Genomic DNA, 27074 nt, shown 5'->3' on the forward strand with positions numbered 1-27074 from the left:
TACTCAGTTATTAAAATAAATTCACCATCCAATAACAGTCCATGAAAATAAGAGGCTATTTCTATCCCACCACTAGAAAAACCTTCACACTTCCATCTTCCAATATCTTGTTGTGAAATTACCAGAGAAATGATTTGAACTTACTTCCTTCACTGGCATGGGATGCCTCAGAAATATCCTTACACTTAGCTTTTTGTAATATTAACTTAAATCATTGGAGAAGGAAATGGCAACCCACTATAGTATTATTGTCTGGAAAATCCCATGGACAGAGGAGCCTGGGTGGGCTACAGTTCATGGAGTCGCAAACAGTCACACACAACTGAACAACTAAGCACAATTTAAATCACTTTGACATCATCCAAGTTGGATACATTCAAAGATCTCAGATTTAGAGGATTGTTATTAGTCAGTGAAACCATACTCCTTTACTATATGGTCTGTATATTTGTCATGTAAAAAACATAGGAACAAATTTTTTTTAAAAAAGCAATTTCATCTCTCACTGCTAAATTCTTTGACAACCAAGATCATAAGCTCAATTTTGAATGATTCACTCTAATGGCAAGAAAATGATTTACAAATATTCACATTTACAGCTACAAGATAAAGCACTACAGAGACCACAAAGCCTGAACTATACATGCGTAGTTGAGAGCAGATACAAATATGAAAGGCAGACTGCTTGCCAAAGGGCATCCTTAGGCTGTTTTCCAGATCTGCTCTGCTCTGTCTTGACCACAGTGAGCTGAATCAACAGGTCCCTTTGCTCTCTGACTTCTGGTTTGACTTGATTGCTAACGGAAATGCAGGAAGCAAGATACAGTTGGAACGTTTACCCCTTTGACTCCCCAACAATCCTCACTGTGGCTTCCTCATGGTGGCTGCATCTTTCTACAGAAAGGGAAAGCTCATGCTGGGTGTCCTTCTCCACATGCTGTCCTTCCCATGTTCTGGTAAAAAATTTTCTTCCCTTGCCACTTCAGGACTAACATTGGCATCTAATTCCCTTCTGTAGTACTATCTACATCAATGATATATTTATAAAATATGTATAAAAATATTTATTCTTGGTTTTACCAAATCTTGTCCACATATTTTCAATAACCCCTGATGCCTGTATCAAAGTCTTCATATTATCCAGTTTGAGAACAATTTTATTTTTTTCCTGACAGAACCTTAATTAAGACAAGGGAGAGGTGTCTACCTCATATACATATGTGTACCTCTTTTACTTTCTATCTCTATCTTTGTGTTTATCACCATCACTATCACTATTGGCCAACTTAATATATGTTGAAGCTCTAATATGTGTAATTTTTTCCCAATTTTTACAGGAAGCCCGATGTTTATTTTTTGGTTAATCAAATGAAAAAATCTTTTTTCTCCCACAATGGGGGATTCACCTCAGAAATGATAGTTGCTCAAGTGTAAGAGAGAAAGCGTCAGGTAAACCTTTGTATATTTAGTTTTTCAACACAGTTGAACACAGTTCAGTAGATCCCTTTGCTATAAAATCTACATTCATATCTGATTTATTGTTAACATAATTTTCACAGATTTTTTTTTTCTGTTTTCAATTCACTTGGAACTGCAGAGTTTGTTTTCTATTTTTATTTTTATTCTGTTCCCTGAGCTGGTTTACTTTCTAAATGAATTTTTAAAACTATGATTCCTAATAGTTTTAATTTTTAAAATCATCTTATGTATTCTTTCTTTTCAGAGTATCTAGAAATAATTCTGAAAAAATGTGTTTATTATGTTTTTCAGCTTCCCTTTATTTAACCAAGGGGGGGTCTCTGAGGGTGATTTAAAATAGTATTTGTACAAAACAAATGTGTTCTCTTTGAGCCCTCTTTCTAACTACCTTAGATCCATTTCTATTCTCCCATTAGAATATATACTTTAATCTTGAGTGTTGAAAACTTGTTTCCTCTTATATCCTAGGGAATTGTGTAAGACAGCAAGATCCTCAGACGATTACAGTTTATGGTGATGGGGGGAAAGGTTCTCTCTTGCTCTATTTTTGTTTAAAGCTCTATACATGAGATATTACACCTAATAGGAGTGTATGCTGATCAAGGGATTTTGACTTTTCACTACATTTCATGAATATAGATTCCCTCTATTGTAGAGTTTGGATTTCTCTTCTAGTTTTCTCCATTGGATAAAACTAACTTTATTCATCGCCCAGATTTTTTTCTGACAATCATTTCAATAGAAGTAAAGGAAATAAAGAAATGCCCAGAGGGATGGTACGGGAAGGGAGGAATGAGGGGGGTTCAGGATGGGGAACACATGTATACCTGTGGCGGATTCATGTTGATGTATGGCAAAACCAATACAATACTGTACATAATTAACCTCCAATTAAAATAAATAAATTTATATTAAAAAATAAAATAATAGCAAAAAAAAAAAGAAATGCAATAGTTTCATTCATGCCATCTCTAAATTTAAACATCCACTTGCTTACAATTTGACTCAAAATATGGAGTGTGAAGTCTACTTTGACATAATGGAAAGAAAATGTAATGAGTTATCAACATCAGTTCTGCTGTGTATTATGTCTTTTACCATTGAATTATTCAGTGAATTTCTCTATTTTAGTTATAACATAGAAAATTGTACTTCCCTTCAAACTTGAATGGAAAATATCTTCATAAAATATTTGAATGAAATTATTCCCTCTTACTACTTCTCCTGACACAAAGGTTTTGAGATGATTTAAAGCTAGGAAATAATGATAGAAACTGAAATGTTTTTCTTGAAGGGACATGTGGAATTTGTGAACTATCATGGAATTATTATATACCAAATGTGTCCAAGAATTTCTAACAGGTTAATCTTTAGGATGAAGGTGATGGATGCAAAAGTTGAAATATCAAAGAATCTAAGTGTGAGCAAGCCCTATCCTTTTGGATAATAATATCCCTAGGAAGCCTTGGCGAATCTGCTTTGTCTTGATGCTATAAATAATTGGGTTGAGAACTGGTGGAACTAACAGGTAAATATCTGCCATGGTAATATGAATAATGGGAGAGAAATGTTTTGCAAAACGATGCACTAAGGACAGCCCTATCATTGGCACATACAGAATGAGCACAGCACAAATATGGGAGACACATGTACTGAGGGCTTTGAGTTTCCCTCCCTGGGATGCAATGTGCAACACAGAGCAGAGGATGAGAGCATAAGATAAAAAGATTCCTAGAGAATCTACACCCCAATAAAATGCAACAACAAACAAGCCAGACAAAACATTGAATGAGATGTCAGAACAGGTCAATTGGATGACATCCTGATGTAAGCAGAAGGAGTGGGAGAGAACAGGGGAGTGACAGAAAGAAAATGTGGGGATACGAACAAGAACAACAGGGAGGACAGTGGAGCATCTGATTACGATGAAGACCCCTATGTAGACAATGCATTGTGGGGTAAGTTTGCTGGAATACCTCAAAGGATCGCAGATGGCAACATAGCGGTCAAAAGCCATGGCTAGGAGCACAGCTGATTCCATTAGAGAAAAAGTGTGAATAAAATACATCTGGACTATACAAGTATTCATCTCAATCTCCTTAGCATCAAACCAGAAGGTTCTCAGTACTGTGGGCAGGGTGGAGATGCACATGCCCATGTCCGTGAGGGACAGCATGGCCAGGAAGTAGTACATGGGCTCATGGAGACTCTTGTCAGTGTGGATGATGTGAAGAACTGTACAGTTGCCCACTATTCCAATCAGATAGAACACACAAAAGGGGATGGAAATAAAGTGTTGAACATCCTCACAGCCAGGAATCCCAGAGAGGTAGAATGAAGGTGCCTGTCCAATACTGGAATTAGTGCCTGTCGTTACATTGTTCCAAGAGGCCATTTTTCTACCATTAGAATATGAACTCCTAAAGGGAAGAAAAACATACAACATTGAGAAGATAGCAGGTCATGTTTTTACATTAGGTTTTTTTTTTTCTTAATGCTTGCTTTGTAGGGGCATTATTCATACAGACTTGGAAATTACTTTGAATCATGTTAATATATTACTGTTTAATCCTTAAAATGATTTGTGGTTATTATACTGTTATCTGTCAATCTTTTAGGCTGCTGATTCTGGATTTTGAATGATTCATAGAATGCCCTTTCCTCCCCTAAGTGTATAACACAGTCTCCTCCATTTTCTACTATTATTTTCTTAGGTTAGTTTATTTTTATTCACTTTCAGTTGTATCATTTACCTTTATTTTTGATTGTGATGTAAAGTAAGAATATTTTCCCAGACCCTGACCTCTCTATGTTAAGCATTCATTTAGCATTCATTTCACTCTGACAATGACACTTGGTGGAGGCATTTTAGAATGAATGTCAGAAAAAGCTTAGGCAATAAATGAATGAAGTTTGTTTTATCCAATGGAAAAAATCACACAAGACTAATCAAGTCATAAAGGATATAAAATTGATATTTCAAAAAAAAAAAAAACAAAACCACTGCATATGCAGCAAGTATGGTTCTCAATTAGAGAGGTACATAAATCAGCCCTCAAACTAATTTAAATGTGAACCAGAAGTCCCCAAGCATCTACGGGTAAATAAGTGCCTACCTATTTGACACAGTCTCAGGGATTTGGATTTCGGTTTCTCTTTCATATTCTCCACCAAGGCTTATTTATGTGTACCTACCCTGCAATAAGGCAAGAGTTTTAAGTAAATTTCTATCATTTGTTCCATGGATATAATTGATTTGTGAACTATGTCAGTTTTCTTAATACTGGAGCCTCCCTGCAATTGTCTGTGGAGTCCCAACTAGTTTTCTACTGTTGCCATCTGTGAACACAGTCTTCAGACATCTCTGACAGCAAGGAAAACATCAGCCATCACAGCCTCATGATCCCTAAGATATTAGAATGAAGTTAACCCACCCTCAGGCTGTGATCCCATGGTCCACTATAATGGCAATAATCTAGTGTCCTGCTTTTTTTTTTTTCTTCTGCTCCTTTGCTCATTTTCCCTCAGGATTCAATCTTTCTTTCATAATAGTAAGTTGGCTATTAATGGAGATCTCCCCATAGAAAAGGTAAAACATGTTATTATCCAATTCCTTAAAAGTATTCATGAGTCACAATCACATCCTAATAAATAAGAGTACTTTTAGGCTCATAATTATTTATATATTTATTATCATATTTGAACCTTGGAATATGAGATCAACAGAAACTTGGTTATATATGAGTAACCTAAGGTTCAGAAATACCATTGATCAAACTAAAGACCAATTTTGTTTAGAATCCAAGCCCCTGATTCTAAAATGTTACTAAAATATTTTAACTCTATGTTCAGAAAGTAGCTCCAGTTCTGTCCATAGCACACTAGGAAGTGTGTATTCTTGCCACCTTTTAAAAGGCCCTTCCTCCTTAGACTGCAGGATATTTTTACCAGGTTTCCCTGAGTAATCCTGGGAATTACTTATCTTTTTCTGCAATTGCTTCCAAGTTTTACTTGAAAATGTGCAGTCTTCTCACTTTCCTTTAGAGTTTTAACCAAACAGTGGCTTAGAAGAAAACTGAGAGAGAAAAGCCTTAAAACAAAGAACTTTTACTGGACAGAGAATGGCAAAACAGAAATCAGACTGATTATATTCTTTGCAGCCAAAGATGGAGAAGCTCTATAGAGTCAGCACAAGGCGGGGAGCTAACTGTGGCTCAGATCATGAACTCCTTATTGCCAAATTCAGACTTAAATCGAAGAAAGTAGGTATTCAGGTATGATCTAAACCAAATATCCTACAGTTATACAGTGGAAGTGAGAAATAGATTCAAAGGATTAGATCTGATAGACAGAGTGCCTGAAGAACTATGATGGAGGTTCATGACACTTGTACATGGAGGCAGTAGTCAGGACCATCCCCAAGAAAAATAAATGCAAAAAGGCTAAATGGTTGTCTGAGGAGGCCTTACAAATAGCTGAGAAAAGAAGATACGCTAAAGGCAAAGGAGAAAAGGAAAAATATAATCATCTGAATGCAAAGTTCCAAAGAATAGCAAGGAGGGATAAAAAAAGCCTTCCTCAATGATCAATGCAAAGAAATAGAGGAAAACAATAGAATGGGAAAGACTAGAGATCTCTTCAAGAAAATGAGAGATACCAAGACAATATTTCATGCAAAGATGGACACAATAAAGGACAGAAAGTGTATGGACCTAACAGAAGCAGAAGATATTAAGAAGAGGTGGCAAGAATACACAGAACTATACAAAAAAGATCCTCACGACCCAGATAACCATGATGGTGTGATCACTCACCTAAAGCCAGACATCCTAGAATGTGAAGTCAGGTGGGCCTTAGGAAGCATCGCTACAAACAAAGCTAGTGGAGGTGATAGAATTCCAGTGGAGCTATTTTAAATCCTGAAAGATGATGCTTTGAAAGCGCTGCACTCAATATGCCAGCAAATTTGGAAAACTCAGCAGTGGCCATAGGACTGGAAAAGGTCAGTTTTCATTCCAATCCCAAAGAAAGGCAATGCCAAAAAATGCTCAAATTACCACACACGCTAGCAAAATAATGCTCAAAATTCTCCAAGCCAGGCTTCAACAGTATATGAACCATGAAATTCCAGATGTTCAAGCTGGATTTATAAAAGGCAGAGGAACCAGAGATCAGATTGTCAAAATTCACTGGATCATCAAGAAAGCAAGAGAGTTCCAGAAAAAATTCTACTTCTGCTTTGTTGACTATGACAAAGCCTTTGTCTGTGTGTATCACAACAAACTGTGGAAAATTCTTAAAGAGATAGGAATACCAGACCACCTTACTTGCATCCTGAGAAATCTGTGTGTAGGTCAAGAAGCAACAGTTAGAACTGAACATGGAACAACAGACTGGTTGCAAATCGGGAAAGGAATATGTCAAGGCTGGATATTGTCACCCTTCTTATTTAACTTATATTCAGAGTACATCATGCAAAATGCCAGGCTGGATGAAGCACAAGCTGGAATCAAGATTGCCAGGAGAAATACCAGTAACCTCAGATAGGAAGATGATACCACCCCTATGACAGAAGTTTAAGAACTAAAGAGCCTCTTGATGAAAGTGAAAGAGAAGAGTTAAAAGTTGGCTTAAAATTCAAAATTCAGAAAACTAAGATCATGGCATCCAGTCCCATCACTTCATGGCAAATAGATGGGGAAACAGTGGAAACAGTGTCAGACTTTATTTTGGGGGGCTCCAAAATCACTGTAGATGGTGACTGCAGCCATGAAATAAAAAGACACTTGCTCCTTGGAAGAAAAACTATGACCAACCTAGACAGCATATTTAAAAACAGAGGCATTAATTTGCCAACAAAGGTCTGTCTAGTCAAAGCTATGGTTTTTCCAGTAGTCATGTATGGCTGTGAGAGTTGGACTATACAGAATGCTGAGTGCCAAAGAATTAATACTTTTGAACTGTGGTATTGGAGAAGACTCTTGAGAGTCCTTTGAACTGCAAGGAGATTCAACCAGTCTATCCTAAAGGAAATAGTCCTGAATATTCATTGGATGGACTGAAGCCAAACTTGAAACTCCAATACTTTGGCCACCTGATGTAAAGAACAGACTCACTGGATCAGACTCTGATGCTGGGAAAGACTGAAGGCGGCAGGAGAAGTTGACAGCAGAGGATGAGATGGTTGGATGGTATCTTCAACTCAATGGACATGAGTTTGAGCAAGCTCTGGGAATTGTTGTTGGACAGGTAAGCCTGGCATGCTGCAGTCCATGGGATCGCAAGAGTCAGACACGAATGAGTGACTGAAATGTACTGAACTGAACTGCAACAAGAATGCTACCTTATGAAGTTGTGGTCTACAAAATATACACTCTCATTACTCTAGCATCCTGCCCAAAATGCTCCCCAAATGCAACAGTTCTAGTCAAATTAATCAATAATCCCTAGTCACCAAATCCAAAAAATGTTCCTGTTCTCATTATAACTCTCAGCAGTATGAAAAACTGTTGACCATGCTCTCCTCTGAAAATATTTTACATACATATTATTTTTGAAAACATGCTTGCTTTATTTCCTCTTACCCTACAAAAAGTCCTGGGTGTTCTTTGGAAGGAATGATGGTAAAGCTGAAACTCCAGTACTTTGGCCACCTCATGTGAAGAGTTGACTCATTGGAAAAGACCCTGATGCTGGGAGGGATTGGGGGCAAGAGGAGAAGGGGACGACAGAGGATGAGATGGCTGGATGGCATCACTGACTTGATGGATGTGAGTCTCAGTGAACTCCGGGAGTTGGTGATGGACAGGGAGGCCTGGCGTGCTGCGATTCATGGGGTCACAAAGAGTCGGACATGACTGAGCGACTGATCTGATCTGATCTGATCTGATTTCTTTAAAACTTCATTGGTTCCTACTCCAGTACCAGATTTCTAAATACTAAAAGTACCCTAGGTGTTCCTTTTGTTTTTATTTCAAATATATAGTACACTTTTTCCTAAAATATTCTGTTCAGTAATTGTTTTTAAAAACTACCCACTGATAACTTCACCACACATCTCTATCCTTAACTCTCTACTGATCTCCAGAGTGATATCAAATAGTCTATCAGATGTCTCTGTTTTATGTCTAAAAGACACAAGAAAGATCACATGGCCAAGAAGGAACTCTTGGCAATAGCCTTAATATTTCCATCGTAGTAAATGTAACTCATATTACACCATTGATCAAATGTAAAAACTAGGCTTTGTCCTTGATTATTAAATCCACGTCCTCTCATTTCAAGGTGCAGAGTACTTTAACCTATTCACTTCTGTTGCTTACCACAACATTCCTCTTCTATTTTATTGGCCACTTAACTAATCTCATTTCTTCCATTCTTATGTCATTCCCTCAAATCAATTTTCCTTAGAGCCAATGAATTCTTAAAGACACAGGCAAGTCAGTTCATTTCTGTGTTTAAAATGTATTAATTGCTGCCTACTTATCTCTGAAGAAAAGGGAAGCCCTTGTCATTATTTATAAGATCCTTCTTCCTTGTGTATAGAAAAAGGGAGGTGGATTATACATGGGATTTTGCCCAGACTCTCCTTTCAGTTCATTATGTGCTCTCATGCTCAAATGCCCTAGGTTGCCTCTTACACAGTTTACTAGCTTTGACCTCATTTCCACTCTCATTCCCAAATTCCATTCTTTCCTTCTTTCTTTTTGTATAAAATAACCCAAGGCCCTTTCTCAGGACTGTATTCAAATATGCTGTTCTGCTTATCTAAAATACCCAAACACATCTCTTCTCACATTACTGCATCACATTATACAATTTTTTTCCCACAAAGTTCATTACTTTTTCACCTCACTCAAATTCCCTATCTCCAACTACCCATAACCAATCTCTTTCCCTGAGCCACAGTTATCCGCTTCTTTCCATCAACAAAAGTGATAGCTATTTTGCCTTCCAGCTTTGCCCTTCTGACCCATAACAGACTTACTCCTGTCTGTTGGCCACTTCTGTTTATTCATCAGTTAAACAACTTTCAATGCTTTGGTTTTTTGCCCATATTAAAGTGCTCAAGTTGGAGACAGTGTTTTCTAAGGGGTATAGAACATTTCCACTTACACATCTGTGATGAAAGAAGCTTTTCATTTTTCCTGGTTATATGGGGTCCCTAAAAGCCTGAGGGAACCAGAGCCACTAATGGTACATTAAGGAGTAAGGGCCTGTGAGCCTAAGGGATGGATGTTGTTCAGGATGAGACAGCGGGAATTTCCACAGGAACAGAGAAAGCCTACGGGAGGTACAAGTGGACGAATGCAAGGAAACTCTGACTCTACATCTGATGGCTGCTGAATTTAGATACACAATGGCAGGTTGAAGGGTTCCAGCTGAAAACTCCTTAGTGGAATAAAATAACTAAGAATAGTAAGACTACACAATAAAATAAAGGGACTAAGGAACTAAAATAGATATTAGAGCTGGGCGGCTTCTAACACCCGGCCTATATGGGATCTTCCCTAGATGGACGGGTGAATCACAAATAGATATGTTCTTAGAGGGACTAAAATAGGTGTCAGTAACCTCAAATTGTGATTTTATTAAAGAGATATGAGATTATTAATGCCAATAACCATCTGCCATAAGTGTATACAAATGCTGTAAACTTGTGTAATATTACATGTCATTATCCTAGGCTTAAATTATTTCTAGTTTAATTTTACAGAAAATATTTGGCTGTAGCATAACCAAGCAGAAAAGGAAACACAGATATGTAACATAAGACTAATATTAAAAAATAATAATACAAGAATAAACATAGAGGATTCAAAAATAGAATTTTTAGATAGGCTTTAAAATAACTGTGAATAAACATATTCAAGAAAATAGAAAGTAAGATTTAAATATTCAGGAAGAAACTGGAATATTGCTTAAATTTAAAATGAAAATTGTATAATTGAAGAAACATAATTATAATTGAAGACAAAATGTTCTTTTTTATAAGCATTAGATACCATTACTTAACTCTTCTTAAACATTTTAGTGGTATAAATATATGTTTACTAGTAATTTTCTGTCAAATGGATACTAAAATAAACATATATTTGAATCTTTTGAAACAAAACAAATATACATAAATTAGTTATAACTATATATATATATATATAAATTAGCTGTTGCTGCTGCTGCTGGGAGAAGGCAATGGCACCCCACTCTAGTACTCTTGCCTGGAAAAATCCCATGGACGGAGGAGCCTGGTGGGCTGCAGTCCATGGGGTAGCAGAGTCAGACACGACTGAACAACTTCACTTTCACTTTTCACTTTCATGCACTGGAGAAGGAAATGGCAACCCACTCCAGTGTTCTTACCTGGAGAATCCCAGGGACAGAGGAGCCTAATGGGCTGCCGTCAATGGGGTCGCACAGAGTCGGACTGCTGCTAAGTCACTTCAGTCGTGTCCGACTCTGTGCAGCCCCATAGACACCAGCCCACTAGGTTCCCCCGTCCCTGGGGTTCTCTATATATTATAATTATTAATCAATACATATATGGACTGTAGTCCAACAGGCTCCTCTGTTCATGCGATTCTCCAGGCAAGAATATTGGAGTGGTTGCCATGCCCTCCTCCAAGGGATTGTCCCGAGCTAGGGATGGAACCCAGATTTCCTAAGTCTTCTGTACTGGCAGGCAAGTTCTTTACCAATGGCACACCTCTCCAGTGCTCTTGTCTGGAAAATCCCATGGACAGAGGAGCCTGGTGGGCTGCTATCCATGGGGTCGCTAAGAGTTGGACACGAATGAGTGACTTCACTTTCACTTTTCACTTTCATGCATTGGAGAAGGAAATGGAAACCCACTCCAGTGTTCTTGCATGGAGAATCCCAGGGAGGGTGGAGCCTGGTGGGCTGCTATCTATGGGGTCGAACACAGTCAGACACGACTAAAGCGACTCAGCAGCAGCAGCAGCAGCAGCAGCAGCACCACATGGGAAGCATATAACTAGTTACAATTACACAATATATTGTATAATTACATATATATATAAGTAATATACATATTTATATAATATATAACATTATATATATATTACATATATTATACTATAATACTATACATATACTATATATATCAATTATTAATACATAATTACTGCAGATGGTGACTGCAGCCATGAAATTAAAAGACGCTTACTCCTTGGAAGGAAAGTTATGACCAACCTAGATAGCGTATTGAAAAGCAGAGACATTACTTTGCCAACAAGCGTCCGTCTAGTCAAGGCTATGGTTTTTCCCATGGTCATGTATGGATGTGAGAGTTGGTCTGTGAAGAAGGCTGAGCGCCGAAGAATTGATGCTTTTGAACTGTGGTGTTGGAGAAGACTCTTGAGAGTCCCTTGGACTGCAAGACGATCCAGTCAGTCCATTCTGAAGGAGATCAGCCCTGGGATTTCTTTGGAAGGAATGATGCTAAAGCTGAACTCCAGTAGTTTGGCCAATTCATGCAAAGAGTTGACTCACTGGAAGACTTTGATGCTGGGAGGGATTGGGGGCAGGAGGAGAAGGGGACAACAGAGGATGAGATGGCTGGATGGTATCATTGACTTGATGGACATGAGTCTGAGTGAACTCTGGTAGTTGGTGATGGACAGGGAGGCCTGGAGTGCTGAGATTCATGGAGTTGCAAAGACTCAAACATGACAGAGCGACTGAACTGAACGGATACATACATTTTTGAAATCTAGACTTGAGACAAAACATAAACACACTTTTAAAAAATAATAAAAGCACTCCTTTAGCAGGGAGAATAGTGGCTTCCTAAATAAATAGAGGAAAACAACAGAATGGGAAAGACTAGGGATCTCTTCAAGAAAATTAGAGATACCAAGGGAATATTTCATGCAAAGATGGGCTCTATAAAGGACAGAAATGGTATGGACCTAACAGAAGCAGAAGATATTAAGAAGACGTGCCATGCATACACAGAAGAACTGTACAAAAAAGATCTTCACAACCCAGATAATGACAATGGTGTGATCACTCATCTAGAGCAGACATCCTGGAATGTGAAGTCAAGTCGGCCTTAGAAAGCATCACTACGAACAAAGCTAGTGGACGTGATGGAATTCCAGTTGAGCTATTTCAAATCCTGAAAGATGATGCTTTGAAAGTGCTGCACTCAATATGTCAGCAAATTTGGAAAACTCAGCAGTGGCCACAGGACTGGAAAAGGTCAGTTTTCACTCCAATCCCAAAGAAAGGCAATGCCAAAAAATGCTCAAATTACCGCACAACTGCACTCATCTCGCACGCTAGTAAAGTAATGCTCAAAATTCTCCAAGCCAGGCTTCAGCAATACGTGAACCATGAACTTCCTGATGTTCAAGCTGGTTTTAGAAAAGGCAGAGGAACCAGAGATCAAATTGCCAACATCTGCTGGATCATGGAAAAAGCAAGAGAGTTCCAGAAAAACATCTATTTCTGCTTTATTGATTATGCCAAAGCCTTTGACTGTGTGGATCACAATAAACTGTGGAAAATTCTGAAAGAGATGGGAATACTAGACCACCTGACCTGCCTCTTGAGAAATTTGTATGCAGGTCAGGAAGCAACAGTTAGAACTGGACATGGAACAACAGACTGGTTCCAAATAGGAAAAGGAGTTCATCAAGGCTGTATATTGTCACCCTGTTTATTTAACTTATACGCAGAGTATATCATGAGAAACGCTGGACTGGAAGAAACACAAGCTGGAATCAAGATTGCTGGGAGAAATATCAAGAACCTCAGATATGCAGATGACACCACCCTTATGGCAGAAAGTGAAGAGGAACTCAAAAGCCTCTTGATGAAAGTGCAAGTGGAGAGTGAAAAAGTTGGCTTGAAGCTCAACATTCAGAAAATGAAGATCATGGCATCTGGTCCCATCACTTCATGAGAAATAGATGGGAAAACAATGGAAACATTGTCAGACTTTATTTTTCTGGGCTCCAAAATCAGTGCAGATGGTGACTGCAGCCATGAAATTAAGACGCTTACTCCGTGGAAGGAAAGTTATGACCAACGTAGATCACATCAGAGATCAGATCAGATCAGATCACTCGCTCAGTCGTGTCTGACTCTTTGCGAACCCATGAATCGCAGCACGCCAGGCCTCCCTGCCCATCACCAACTCCCGGAGTTCACTCAGACTCACGTCCATCGAGTCAGTGATGCCATCCAGCCATCTCATCCTCTGTCGTCCCCTTCTCCTCTTGCTCCCAATCCCTCCCAGCATCAGAGGCTTTTCCAATGAGTCAACTCTTCGCATGAGGTGGCCAAAGTACTGCAGTTTCAGCTTCAGCATCATTCCTTCCAAAGAAATCCCAGGGCTGATCTCCTTCAGAATGGACTGGTTGGATCTCCTTTTAGTCCAAAGGACTCTCAAGAGTCTTCTCCAACACCACAGTTCAAAAGCATCAATTCTTAGGTGCTCAGCCTTCTTCATAGTCCAACTCTCACATCCATACATGACCACAGGAAAAACCATAGCCTTGACTTGATGAACCTTTGTTGGCAAAGTAAGGTCTCTGCTTTTGAATATGCTATATAGGTTGGTCGTAACTTTCCTTCCAAGGAGTAAGCATCTTTTAATTTCATGGCTGCAGTCACCATCTGGAGCCCAGAAAAATAAAGTGTGACACTGTTTCCACTGTTTCCCCATCTATTTACCATGAAGTGGTGGGACCGGATGCCATGATATTTGTTTTCTGAATGTTGAGCTTTAAGCCAGCTTTTTCACTCTCCACTTTCACTTTCATCAAGAGGCTTTTGAGTTCCTCTTCACTTTCTGCCATAAGGTGCATGTCATCTGCATATCTGAGGTTATTGATATTTCTCCCAGCAATCTTGATTCCAGCTTGTGTTTCTTCCAGTCCAGCATTTCTCATGATGTACTCTGCATATAAGTTAAATAAACAGGGTGACAATATACAGCCTTGATGACCTCCTTTTCCTATTTGGAACCAGTCTGTTGTTCCATGTCCAGTTCTAACTGTTGCTTCCTGACCTGCATACAAATTCTCAAGAGGCAGATCAGGTGGTCTGGTATTCCCATCTCTTTCAGAATTTTCCACAGTTTATTGTGATCCACACAGTCAAAGGCTTTGGCATGGTCAATAAAGCAGAAATAGATGTTTTTCTGGAACTCTTGCTTTTTCCATGATCCAGCGGATGTTGGCAATTTGATCTCTGGTTCCTCTGCCTTTTCTAAAACCAGCTTGAACATCAGGAAGTTCATGGTTCACATACTGCTGAAGCCTGGCTTGGAGAATTTTGAGCATTATGTTACTAGCGTGTGAGATGAGTGCAATTGTGCGGTAGTTTGAGCATTCTTTGGCCTTGCCTTTCTTAGGGATTAGAATGAAAACTGACCTTTTCCAGTTCTGTGGCCACTGCTGAGTTTTCCAAATTTGCTGACATATTGAGTGCAGCACTTTCACAGCATCATCTTTCAGGATTTGAAATAGCTCCACTGGGATTCCATCACCTCCACTAGCTTTGCTCATAGTGATGCTTTCTAAGGCCGACTTGACTTCACATTCCAGGATGTCTGGCTCTAGGTCAGTGATCACACCATCATTATTATCTGAGTCGTGAAGATCTTTTTTGTATAGTTCTTCTGTGTATTCTTGCCATCTCTTCTTAATATCTTCTGCTTCTGTTAGGTCCATACCATTTCTGTCCTTTATCAAGTTCATCTTTGCATGAAATGTTCCTTTGGTATCTATGATTTTCTTGAAGAGATCCCTAGTCTTTCCCATTCTGTTGTTTTCCTCTATTTCTAAGCAGAGACATTATTTTGCCAGCAAATTTCCGTCTATTCAAGGCTATGGTTTTTCCTGTGATCATGTATGGATGTGAGTTTTGGTCTGTGAAGAAGGCTGAGCACCGAAGAACTGATGCTTTTGAACTGTGGTTTTGGAGAGACTCTTTCAAGTCCCTTGGACTGCACGGAGATCCAACCAGTCCATTCTGAAGGAGATCAGCCCTGGGATTTCTTTGGAAGGAATGATGCTAAAGCTGAAACTCCAGGACTTTGGCCACCTCATCCGAAGAGTTGACTCATTGGAAAAGACTCTGATGCTGGGAGGGATTGGGGGCAGGAGGAAAGGGGGACGACAGAGGATGAGATGGCTGGACGGCATCACTGACTTGATGGACATGGGTTGAGTGAACTCCGGGAGTTGGTGATAGACAGGGAGGCCTGGCGTGCTGCAATTCATGGGTTCGCAAAGAGTCGGACACGACTGAGCGACTGAACTGAATTGAACTGAAATATATCCACATCCAAGTCCTCGGAACTTAATGTTACTTCACATGGTAAAGGGTTATTTAAGTTACTGATGTCTAATAATCACCTGATCTTAAAATATGGAGAATGCTCTAGCTTATCTAGGCAGGTCCAATGTAATCGTAAGGATCCTTAAAAGTGGAAGTGGGAAGCAGCAGAGAAATCATTGTTATGGTGATAAAACCTTAATTATCCATTGTTAGCCTTGAAGATGCAAGGAGACTCTGAGCCAAGGAATAAGAGCAGACTCTAAAAGCTGGAAAGTCAATAAAATTGATTCTATCCTAAAACCTCTGGGAAAGAATGAAACTTTTAGTCCAGTGACATATGTGTTGAATTTCTAAAATACAGAATTAAATAAAAAGTTTATGTTGTTTTAAGCCATTAAATCTGTGGTAACTTACTATGGTGGCCATAGGAAACAATTCTGATAGGATTCTAAAGAGTATTTGGGAAGAAAAAAGACAATTAGTAGAACTGATCTAGTCACTATTTATGAAACTGCACATAAAAATACAATTTTACTTTCCAACACACACCCCTAAAAACTGTCAGGTAACAGATCATAAAATAATTATGAAATTACTAATTAATAATCATCAGAAAATGGAAAAATTTGAATAGTTGGAGGAGTGAAGTACAATGGCCAAAAATACATATATCAAGAAAGGTAGAAGAAGGTAAATAATAAATGAGAGGAGAAAATATTTTACAAATGAGTAATAATTACTAGAATTAAGGAAACACAAAAAAATCCAAACTTATACGACACGTGGTATAGAAAAGAAAATAGATTTTTTTAAAACTTCAATGTTAAATTTACTGCTATCAAACTCAAGATAAAAATTCTAAGCTTTGTAGACAGCAAATTCATGTTGGAAAATAACTTTTTATTTCCTGAAATATTATGTTCCCTTACTTGTCTATTGTTGATTTTAACTACTACACCAAATATTCCTAAAATGAAGGACCTTGTCTGCTTTATTACATTTCTAGTCTCTATACTATTACTATGTCCTAGTACATGTAAAAGAGTTGATTTGATGACTAAAATAGTTGTTTTTATGAATAAATTCAGGAATGTGAAAAATTTCCATATGTATGATAATGGAGCTAGAGATCATAGTTTCTTAGCACAGCAATGTTCAGAGCAGTAGATGCACATGGTTTTGTGAATTTTTTATTATTTTTATCATACTACATGAAGAATTAATCTTGATAATTTTTCCTAGTTAATAAAACAATAAAATAATACATATATTCAGGAACTGGAGAATGGTTAAGTAAACTATGCAACAAAATTCAATGACATATTTTGTGACCATTATAATTACAATTATAAAAACTCTATCATTTCTTTTAAGAAAGATCTCTGTTCCATTATATTTTCTCAGAGGAAATTAGGAATACATGTACTCAGATAAGTCATAAATTACTACATAAAGCCAATGTTGTCAAAAACTTGAAAGAATTTTGTGAAACAAGCATATCTTTAAGTATTTGTGACCAATCAATATATCCCTAATGAAATTACTTATACAGTGAGACATAATCCACTGAAAAAGTTATCTATTTATTCCTATCTTCCTGGCTCTTGTCAAAGTGGTGTGAGAATAACCCGATCCCCTGCTCAAGAAGCTCAACTCTGGTATATCTTAGACTCCACAGGGAATCCATGCACACATGGGCCACTTTCTTGGCTCCTGGGAGCCTGTGATCCTAGAACTATTGATATAATTGAGGTTAGTTGAGAAGAAGTAGATTTGAATTATGACAAACCTGTTCTGATGATATAGGACAGATGGGGTGAAGGATAATACAACCACTTCAGCATCTTTCTTCATTACTTAGAGTTGTGGAGCAAGACGCCCTGGGTTTTTTCATCACGGCCAAAGGGATCAGAAAACAGAGTGATATTAAAATTCAATGACAGTGATATTAAAATTAATTTAAAATTAATGGTTTAGAATAGTAGGTGGTGAGAAAATAATTGAGTGATGATTAGTATCTTCTATAAATAAACATCCTCATTGAATTGACAAGATGTTATAAAATATTTTTCATTACATCTCTCTCCTTATTTCTGTCAATTCATGGTTTGAATCAAAGCTGATATTCCTTGACCACTAGATCTTACTCCTCTAGGATTTTCCTTTTCTCCAAGAATTTAGACTTCCTATCTGATCATATCTCTAGGAAAGGCATGGCATTCAGTTGAGGTTCTCTAAGGATAAGTAATGCCACTGAAAAGAGGAGACCTAACAGTAACTGCTCCTTGACCTGTTCAATCAAACTCCAGGGCGAAGAACCTACATCAGCATTTGGTATGTACAACAAACTCAAGAATAAGCCATGTTATCAAATCTATTTATCTGGGAGATAAGACTGAAGAAATTTAGGCTGTGCTGCAGAGAGCAGTACCTGGGAGGACAGAAATTGTGTAAGTATTACTTTCTTCTCAGATTCTGCAACAGGGATGCTACTTGCACATGAAGTCTAAGTATATATTATTATTGCTGAAGTGGAAGCAGGAGCTTTGTGATCCACTGAAGAAAAGTCAGTTCCTACAGTGGCAATGTGACAAAGAAAAAAAAAAAAAATTCTAAGCAAGTATGTATGGGCCTGCTCTTACTTTTTTTTTTTTTTCTCACTTGTTTGCTATATCCCACTTTTTATATTTTTCTCTTTCTTCTCATCATTTATTTCCTCCTGTTTACTCAAAATTATTACTGGTGTTATTTTAAAATTTCTAATTCAAGGTTTTGTTATTTGATTTTATCATTTATATAACAAAAACAATGCAGACCAGGAATTTATTACAAATTTTAGAATTGGAATTATGCCATGCAGATGGCATGTTTTCATATCTTATAATCACATAAGGGGGTGTTGCTCTGAACTTGATTTAGTCTTTAAATGAAGAGCTATTCTGAAGAGGAAACTTAACTGCACAATAATGTACGTGTTTTGCCTATCCTTTACATGCTAATATCTACTTTCTAAACTTTTATTTGCTGAAGTAAAGCTATTATTCAAAGTAAACCTTAAACCATATGTATTAAGACAATTTACAGCTTCATTAGCAAATAATTTTAGATTTCCCTTATTGTCTTTTCTCTTATTCAATTTCAAATGAGAAAGCTCCTCAGTGGTTGCCAACTCCAAAACTGAGAGATATGTTTATTTCTGCCCCCATGCCATCCTCTAGGTGTTAGGACTTCTAGTCCTTTTTAGCTCCCTGGCCTACATTTGAATTAGGCAAACAGCATAGTTATGAGAAGTTATACATCTATATATTTCCTAACAGAAGTGAACTTATCTGCTTAATTATCTCTCTAGTCATCTTGGAATATGAGTGATAAAATATGCACTTATTATTTTGCAGGCTCTACTCCCTGTATTTTCAGCTGTTTTTCCTTGTTTTGATTTGTATCTCTCCATGGGCAAATGTGCTGCCACTGTTGCTCTTACATAGCTGGTGTCCTCAGAATTAACAGTGGTACTTGTCAGCACGACACAATTTAGCTATATATTGCTAAATTCTGATACCTCCAGAACTCTGAAGTTTGAACTTATAAGATGGAAAGGATGGAGAAAAGAGGCAATGTTTGAAGGAGAAATGAGATATTGCTTGAAAGAGGATGGTTGAAAGAGGTTCAAAATAGTTACCTTCCATAGGAGGAAGGTGGCTCTTAATTTTAACATAATCTGAGGAGACAGATGCAGAATGTGTCCTAATTTAGAACCTTCTGCTATCACTTTTAGAGTTCTCATTCTGTGGAAAAAGAGTCTAGACTATGTACAATTAAAATTATTCATCAAAGCATGCTAATTGATGTGGCACCGTGGACGGTCAAGTGAAATTTAGGACAGAGTCTTGTGTTCTCTTCATTCTGTAATGTCACTGCCATTTCAAGGGACAATTGACACTTGAATATGAGTTTGAACTGCACAAGTCCACTTGCACACTGTTCTTTTCAATAAATACATGTACTGCTACTACATGATCCAGGGTTGGTTTCATGTACAGATGTGGAACTGAGGATACAGATGGCTGACTAAGGGATTTGAGCATCTGAGGATTTTACTATCCATGGTGGGTCCTGGCACCAATCTTCCATGCATACTGAGGGAACACTGTATTTCACAAATGAAAGTATTAGTCACTTAGTCATGTCCAGCTCTTTGTGACTCCATGGACTAGAGCCCAGCAGGCTCCCCTGTCCATGGGATTTCCCAGGCAAGAATACTGGAGTGGGTTGTCATTTCCTTTTGCAGGAGATCTTCCTGACCCAGGGATCAAACCCAGGTCTCTTGTATTGCAAGAGGATTCTTCTCCATCCGATCCACCAAGGAAGGCCCATTTCACAAATAGTCTTGAACAAATTAATTTTCAAGAGGGTTAATACAGTTAAGGTTACCATCATCTGATTGTGAATTTACTTATGTTACAATTTTTTCTTTATCTTAAAGGTCCAGAGTGCTTCAGAACCAAGACTAAACATCTTATCTGTGAATCCTCTGACTCACAGAAGTAGAATAAATATCTCTACCTCTTTGTTCATAAACCTTTTACCGCATTGATCACATGGGAAATTAATCACTGGTTTATATCAGTTTCTCCCCATTAGAATGTTAATTTGAAATTAGGAATTACGTCCTATTTATCATTTTATTTTTAGAGTATAAAAATTTTTCAAGATTTATATTAATTAATAAATGAAGTTATCAGTAAATAAATGGTCATATGAATATGAAAGTATAGACATATTCTGCAACTGAACACAGCCCGTATTTTTCATCATGTCACTGCCAAACAACATCAGCTTTCATCCCAGTACCTTTCTTCTCATTGGCATTCCAGGGATGGAGGCCATCCACACTTGGATATCAATGCCCTTCTGCCTTATTTATTTAACTGCTCTCCTGGGAAATTTCTCCATTCTCTTTATTATCAGAACAGACTCCAACCTGCATGAGCCCATGTACTTCTTCCTCTGTATGCTCTCTGTGGCCGACTTGATCCTTTCCACTACTGCTATGCCCAAAATCCTCAGCATTTTTTGGTTCCATGACAGGGAGATCTATTTTGAAGCCTGCCTTGTTCAAGTATTTCTCATTCACTCACTATGCAGCATGGCTTCAGGGTTTATCTTGGCCATGGCCTTTGACAGGTACGTGGCAATCTGCAATCCTCTGAGACATTCCATTATCCTGACATACAGAGTCATCCAGAACTTGGGGCTGGCTATCGTCTTCCGTGGAGTCGTGCTTTTCTGTCCTCAACCCTTTATGCTTTGGTGGCTTCCCTACTGCAGAACTAATGTCATCCCTCATACCTACTGTGAATTTATGGCTCTGATCAAGCTGGCTTGTGCAGAGACCAGGATCTGCAGAACATACAGCCTAACTGCTGCCTTCCTCACTGGAGGTTTAGATTCCCTATTAATCCTCTGTTCCTATGTTGTCATCCTTTACACTGTCTTCCATCTTCCATCCAAAGCTGCTCGGCTCAAGACCCTGGGCACTTGTGGATCCCATGTGTGTGTGATCCTGGTGGCCTATACTCCAGCCTTTTTCTCCTTCCTTACTCACAGATTTGGACATAATGTAGCTCCTCATATTCACATCTTTGTGGCTAACATCTATATCCTTGTTCCACCCATGGTGAACCCAATGATCTATGGCATAAGAACCAAGAGGATCAGAGAACAATTCCTCCAGGTTTTGACTTCTCACAAATTCTAAAACAATCAACTCTTTCTGTAACAATTTTCTAATATTTATGAAGAAAAGAGATATTAACCCTCTTTCTAGAAGACTGAATCTCTACACCTTCTATTTGTAATATAAAGTATTAATTAGCACTGACTAGACTTATTCTTAAAAAACTTGCTTTAGATGATAGCTGACATAGATGATTTATTTTTAATATATTTGCTTGGTAATGAAATGTCTCCACAATTACATCATCTTATTCACTATGTTCACTCATATAAGGTTACTCTGTTGTTCAGTCTGATTAGCTTTATTAGAAGTATTGTTACTGACTTACTACCTCTGACTTTCATTAAGCTGCCATGCATTTGTAGGTTTCAGTGAACAGGGCTATCTATATCTCTGCAACAGTAAGACTGAACTTATTTCAACTTCATAACATTGGAAATTGAGATGGTTTTTAGCAAAATGTCTTCGGAGAAAGCAGATGCAAATTTTAAAAACTGTCATGATATGTCTTCCAGAGGCCTTCCTGTAATCTCTTTGTAACATATTCTTACATGTTTAACTTACTTAATTATGTTGCTACAATCCTTTGAAACTTTCTAAGTAATATACATTCCCACAAATACTCCTCCAGAATGCTTAATGATTTTATAATTGCCCCACCATTTTTCCTATTTTTGTTTCTTCAGTTTCAAGTCGATTCAGTATATTCTTTGAAAATGTCTATAGCTCTCTCTCCCATTAATTGATTATCTTTCATACACTAATCTTATTTGCTACCAAACTATACTGTAAAATAGAGAAATATTCTCTCTTGGCATTTCCTCATAAATAATCTTTCTTGCTACTATTGACTCATATTTGTATAGAATATTGTGTAGGATTATTCATTAACGGTCTGTAAGTCATCATGGGTACACCAAGTCATTATGAGTATATATTACAATTATGTTTCCATTAAGATCTAAACTCTTCCTGATTATTATTCAAATAGTTTTGTCATCAGGACACAGTAGTATATTTTATCAATCTCTTCTCAGTCTGAGTACCTCTCTCAGTTACAGTTATTCAAAATCATGCCACTTTTTCTCTTTGATTTTTAATTAATTCTTTCTAAGCAAGCGGGTTATTAGGTATTGGGTACTACCTGACCCACTTCTATTGACTGTCCTATGATTTCACACTTACTCCCTCAAAATGAAAGTGTAACTCTGTGCTACTATTTCTGATTATCTAAACTTATGTTATTGTTGTCCATTTCAAATTGTCTTATTTAATATGGAAAAGACCAGAATATCTAAAATTCTGAGAGGTAATAAAAGGCAGCATTTAAAACAACTGGCTCTCAAGCCATACTGCTCAGCTGACTCCAACAAACACTTACTAGCTGTGTTGATCCTCATCAACTTATGCCACCTGTCTGCCTCAGTTTTCTGAATGGTAAAATGGAGAAAATTGATAATAGCTATTTCAGAATATAATTCTAACACTTAAAAGAATGCCTGTTGTAATTTGGTTCCACTGGGGTTAATTTATCAAGAGCTTAAAATTTAAGCCTAGAATTAAGAAACATTATCCAGCAAGAATGTTTAAATTGGAATCCAGTAAATTGGAAATAATTTTACCATTTGTGATCTATTTTCATTAATTTCGAAACCAAATGATTAGAATTTGGCAGTGAATAAAAAATAGATTCAAAGAAAAGGAAAAGGGTCCAATTAGAAAAGCTGGGCTGATAAGTTCTTAGAACCATCATCATAGTTATGCTTATATTGAACTTACACAGGTCTACATAAAAAGAAAATGGGGCTTTCACTCATGGGTCAGCTCTTACAGGTAGTTTTTATTTGTGTGAATTTTATTTAATATTGAAGGACTATCTTCACTTATTTCTACATCAATGACAACACATATTCTGGAGTAGTCAGGAAGCTAAGCTACCAGTCACACTGTAGTTCAGACAGGTGCTTAATTGAAGAAGATTCATTCAGTGAATGAATACTTGAATTCTACTATGGCCCAGACATGTGAGCAGTAACACACAAGATTAATATGCAGCACACAGGCCCCTTGAATTATATAATGTGTATCTTGGAAGGAAGGGGCATTTGATAAGGTGCTTAAAATAAGTGATTTAACACACAGTGAGAAAATAATTTCACATTATGGAAAAATAATATAAAAAATATAATTAGTGCTCTGCAAGAACAGAACAGGGTTCTTCTCTAGAGAGTGTTTTCATATTCCCTCTCAGAATAAAATATAGTGAAATAAATAAATAAATTAAATAAATAAAATAAAATACAGTGAAAACATTTTTTGAAAAGGTGGGAAAAAATTCATGCAAAGGAAAAAGTAAAAAGACCTGAAGGTAGAGAATAGGTTAAGGACAATTAGAAGAACTGTGCTTGGGGAACAAAATGGACAAAGGAAAGAGTCATAATATATGCATTTGGAGAAGGCTACAAAAACCAAAACCATTAATCATAATTCTTCAGAGCACAGAATTGTGTGACCATCCTGGGGACCACTGATGACATGGAAAAATGACAATGAAATTAGAACATCATTATCCATTAACTTAAGGTAAAGCTGGAAAGTCAGAGGACATCCTTGAAAGAAGGTGACTGACTTTCATTACCATACTTGGAGAGCTGAGAATGCTTAGGAATAGTGAAGCTCCAGGGAAGGTGAAATTTTCAAACCTAGTAAGTTTTCTATGCCACTTCAGGGCCATGTTTGGGAAAGAGTGGGACAGCAAGTCATAGAATGAAGATATCTGAGCTGACACACCTAAAAATTTTGAAACTTTTGCTTAAAAAATAAAAGAAAATGACAATATCAATAATCGGGGGGGGGCACATTAAAAGTTGGTTGGGGAAATCTTATTGATATAGGAGCAATCCCCTATGATATAACATTTTTTGTAAGAACCTTTGAAATGATACTATTATGTGGCTAGTTTGATTCTTGGAAATTTTATTTTACTAACTGAAATAAAGATGCTAGAAATGCCATCATCTCACATAACACAGAAATGTATAAAAACACTCAGAGATCTGGATATGATGGAATGGACAAATTATAAAATGCCAATAAACCAGTAGCCAATTATATGTTATGAAAGGCAGTAGAGAGGATTTATCAAGTGAATCCAGAAGTAATACACTGATGAGAGAGGGACTGCCACCACTGAGAATCTAGTGATGACTGGCCTCTATAGCCTGGAATAAAGGAGGCACGTACTATTAAGGACTGTATGCCTGCTCAGTTGTATCTGACTCTTTGTGACCCAGTGGTCTGTAGCCCACCAGGCTTCTCTTGTCCATGGAATTTTCCAGGCAACAATCCTGGAGTGGATTGCCATTTCCTTCTCCAGGGGAATCTTTCTGACTCAGGGATTAAACCCACGTCTCTTGTATCTCCTGCATTGGCAAGTGGGTTCTTTAGAAGCTGAGTCACCAGGGAAGCCCTTACGTACTATTATAGAACTAGGAAACACAAGATAAAATAATATCACCTTAATAGAACTTAGTTACATGAAACAAGGTGGTAAGTTTTTCTTTGTAGTGAAAGTGAAGGGCACAGTAATGGTCAAGGGTCCTGATGCAGAAAGAAATATGGAGATGGTTAATATAATATGGCATTCCTGGGGGCAGATAAATGTCATCTAAAAAAAAAAAAAAAGGTATTCTTCAATATATACAACCAAAAGAAACCAAAGATAGGTCATCAGGAGGCTGAGGGCAACTACTTCAGTGGAAATGTCACAATACTTTGCTCAGTTTTCAACTTGAGACAATTTCCAGATCCAGAATCCAGATGGAGACTACAAGAGAAGCTGTGTTTCCAAGAGCAAGAATATTGCAATAGTATTGCAAGTTTTCTTGGAAATGAATCTCCTAGTCCTTCTACAAAGGAGTCCAGTCTTAATACAAAGATATTTGTAGCTGACATGATACCACAAACTCAAAGTATCATTATACCCCCCAATCACAATGAGAAAAAAAAAAAAAACAGGGAAAAGGCTAAAATGGAGGCCTGTTTAAATATTGATTCACAGAGGAATCAAAATTCAATCACATTCACAAAATCCAGTAATCATTTACTCCCTTCTCAAAACTATAATTTAAAAGGACATATGTAGCAGATAGCAGAAACTCCACATTCATTTCTTGAACAATGGGTGAGACTGTACAAGAGAAGATCAAGTGAGAGACTTTCCAGGGGTCCTTCTGCAGATAGTAAATAAAAATAACATTGCTTCTTGTGAGGAAAGGTAGAGAACAAATTACTCATTGCAAACATAAATGTTGAAGAATGATTACCGTATTCATACCCTCATTTAATTCACCAATCTGGCCCCCACACAAGTCTAACACAGTCAAACGTTTTGTCTCTATTTAAACAAACCATGAAGGTGGAGAGGGAGTTAAAGGACTACTGAAAACACAACCATTGAATGGCACCAACTGCACTACTGTGCTGCAAGTTTTTTTTTTTCTTTTGTTTGTTTGTTTTTGCTAGATTCCTCAGATATATAACAGATGGACATTGATTTGGCAGATTCATTATTTTCCAATTCTATTAGGAAGAAAGTTAAACAGTTCACATACACGGGGGGAAAAGAACAAACGTGGCATAAAAACTCAGGCATGCCCAGGACTTGTTAATTCTCCTACTGTTCTGATACAGTTCAAAGGACCCTGAACAATCAATAGATTCTGGAGAATATAAAACTAGTTTATTTTAATGAAATAGTTGAACCATTAATGGAAATTTTATTGGAGGCCTTGGTAAGACACATTTGTTTCAAACAGTGGGAAATAAACCTTATGAATATTAAATAGCCTATCTCATCAGTGAATTTTTAAAAAGCCTATTTATTGCTCTGAGATTTTTTTTTTAAAGACATGTTTTAAAATAAAGGATGAATGTTTGCATCTCACACCTCCCATCGCCAAAATAAAGCACAATTTCTGGTACACCTTTTCACCTACTACGAACAACTTGTACCACGCTTGGGATTATATCTTCAAAGCATTTATGAAGTGACAGGAAAGACTTTAAGCTTTGTGCTAGTTCCAAAGCAGGAACGTTATGAAGCAGGCCTTGGCTGCATCATACAGAGCCCAACAGTTTGTGATACATACAACCTGGCAGTCTCTACCGGATTAAAACATTTGTGGTGGAAAGATATCCTGTGGAATTTATGGTCAGCTCTAATAAGGTACAGGCACTGTAGACCTCTAGGGTTGTTGAGTAAAGCCATGGCATAGTGGCAGAATTTTTACCCCCCAAAACAGGGGGCTTCTCTCTTGCCTGTGGCGAATACAGGTTATTGCCCTTCCCTTGCGCGCAATACAGAGTTCCCAAAATCCAGGAAAAGAATAATAATAATAATAGTAATAATACTATTTCTACCTCTGTCAGGCAAATTGCTGAGATGAACCTGGAGCAGGAGCACCCAGAGCAAGCAGGCTTCCATTTCTCACCAATTGCGTACGCCCAGGACTCTGAGTGGGTGGAGTCGGGTGCTAGGGCTAACGCG

The 27074-nt window shown here is 37.6% G+C and overlaps 3 protein-coding genes across 3 annotated transcripts in view; 1 reads left to right on the plus strand and 2 right to left on the minus strand.

Annotated features, from left to right (window-relative positions):
- The window catches only part of LOC147358092 (olfactory receptor 51L1-like), a 32666-nt gene extending 5607 nt beyond the window's left edge, over positions 1 to 27059 (minus strand). The window contains exon 1 of the mRNA XM_086340422.1: positions 26948 to 27059. The gene's annotated coding sequence lies outside the window, so the exon portion shown is untranslated. The remainder of the gene's footprint in view (positions 1 to 26947) is intronic.
- LOC147358093 (olfactory receptor 51G1-like) lies at positions 962 to 27049 on the minus strand. Its single transcript, XM_086340421.1, has 3 exons — positions 26948 to 27049; positions 17579 to 17669; positions 962 to 3899 (listed from the first exon to the last, which is right to left on the minus strand). Exons 2-3 carry the CDS (start codon positions 17641 to 17643, stop codon positions 2894 to 2896), a joined length of 1071 nt encoding a protein of 356 aa, XP_086196547.1. The 5' UTR covers positions 17644 to 17669; positions 26948 to 27049; the 3' UTR covers positions 962 to 2893.
- Positions 20603 to 21547, plus strand: LOC147358094 (olfactory receptor 52E8-like). The gene has a single exon (XM_086340426.1). It carries the CDS (start codon positions 20603 to 20605, stop codon positions 21545 to 21547), a length of 945 nt encoding a protein of 314 aa, XP_086196552.1.
- Positions 27060 to 27074: the final 15 nt, after the last annotated feature.

Source organism: Bos grunniens, chromosome 15, assembly GCF_055505025.1.
Source record: "Bos grunniens cultivar Pamir isolate PY7600 chromosome 15, Bosgru_T2T1.0, whole genome shotgun sequence".
NCBI lineage: Eukaryota > Metazoa > Chordata > Mammalia > Artiodactyla > Bovidae > Bos > Bos grunniens.

Excerpts from the sequence above, each read along its gene's own strand:
- LOC147358094 (XM_086340426.1), top strand. The coding sequence starts at position 20,603 with ATGTCACTGCCAAACAACATCAGCTTTCATCCCAGTACCTTTCTTCTC.
- LOC147358093 (XM_086340421.1), bottom strand. The coding sequence starts at position 17,643 with ATGAAGAAAGATGCTGAAGTGGTTGTATTATCCTTCACCCCATCTGTC. Across the intron at positions 3,900-17,578 it reads GTCCTATATCATCAGAACAG|GAGTTCATATTCTAATGGTA; the intron begins GTTTGTCATAAT and ends TCTTCCCTTTAG.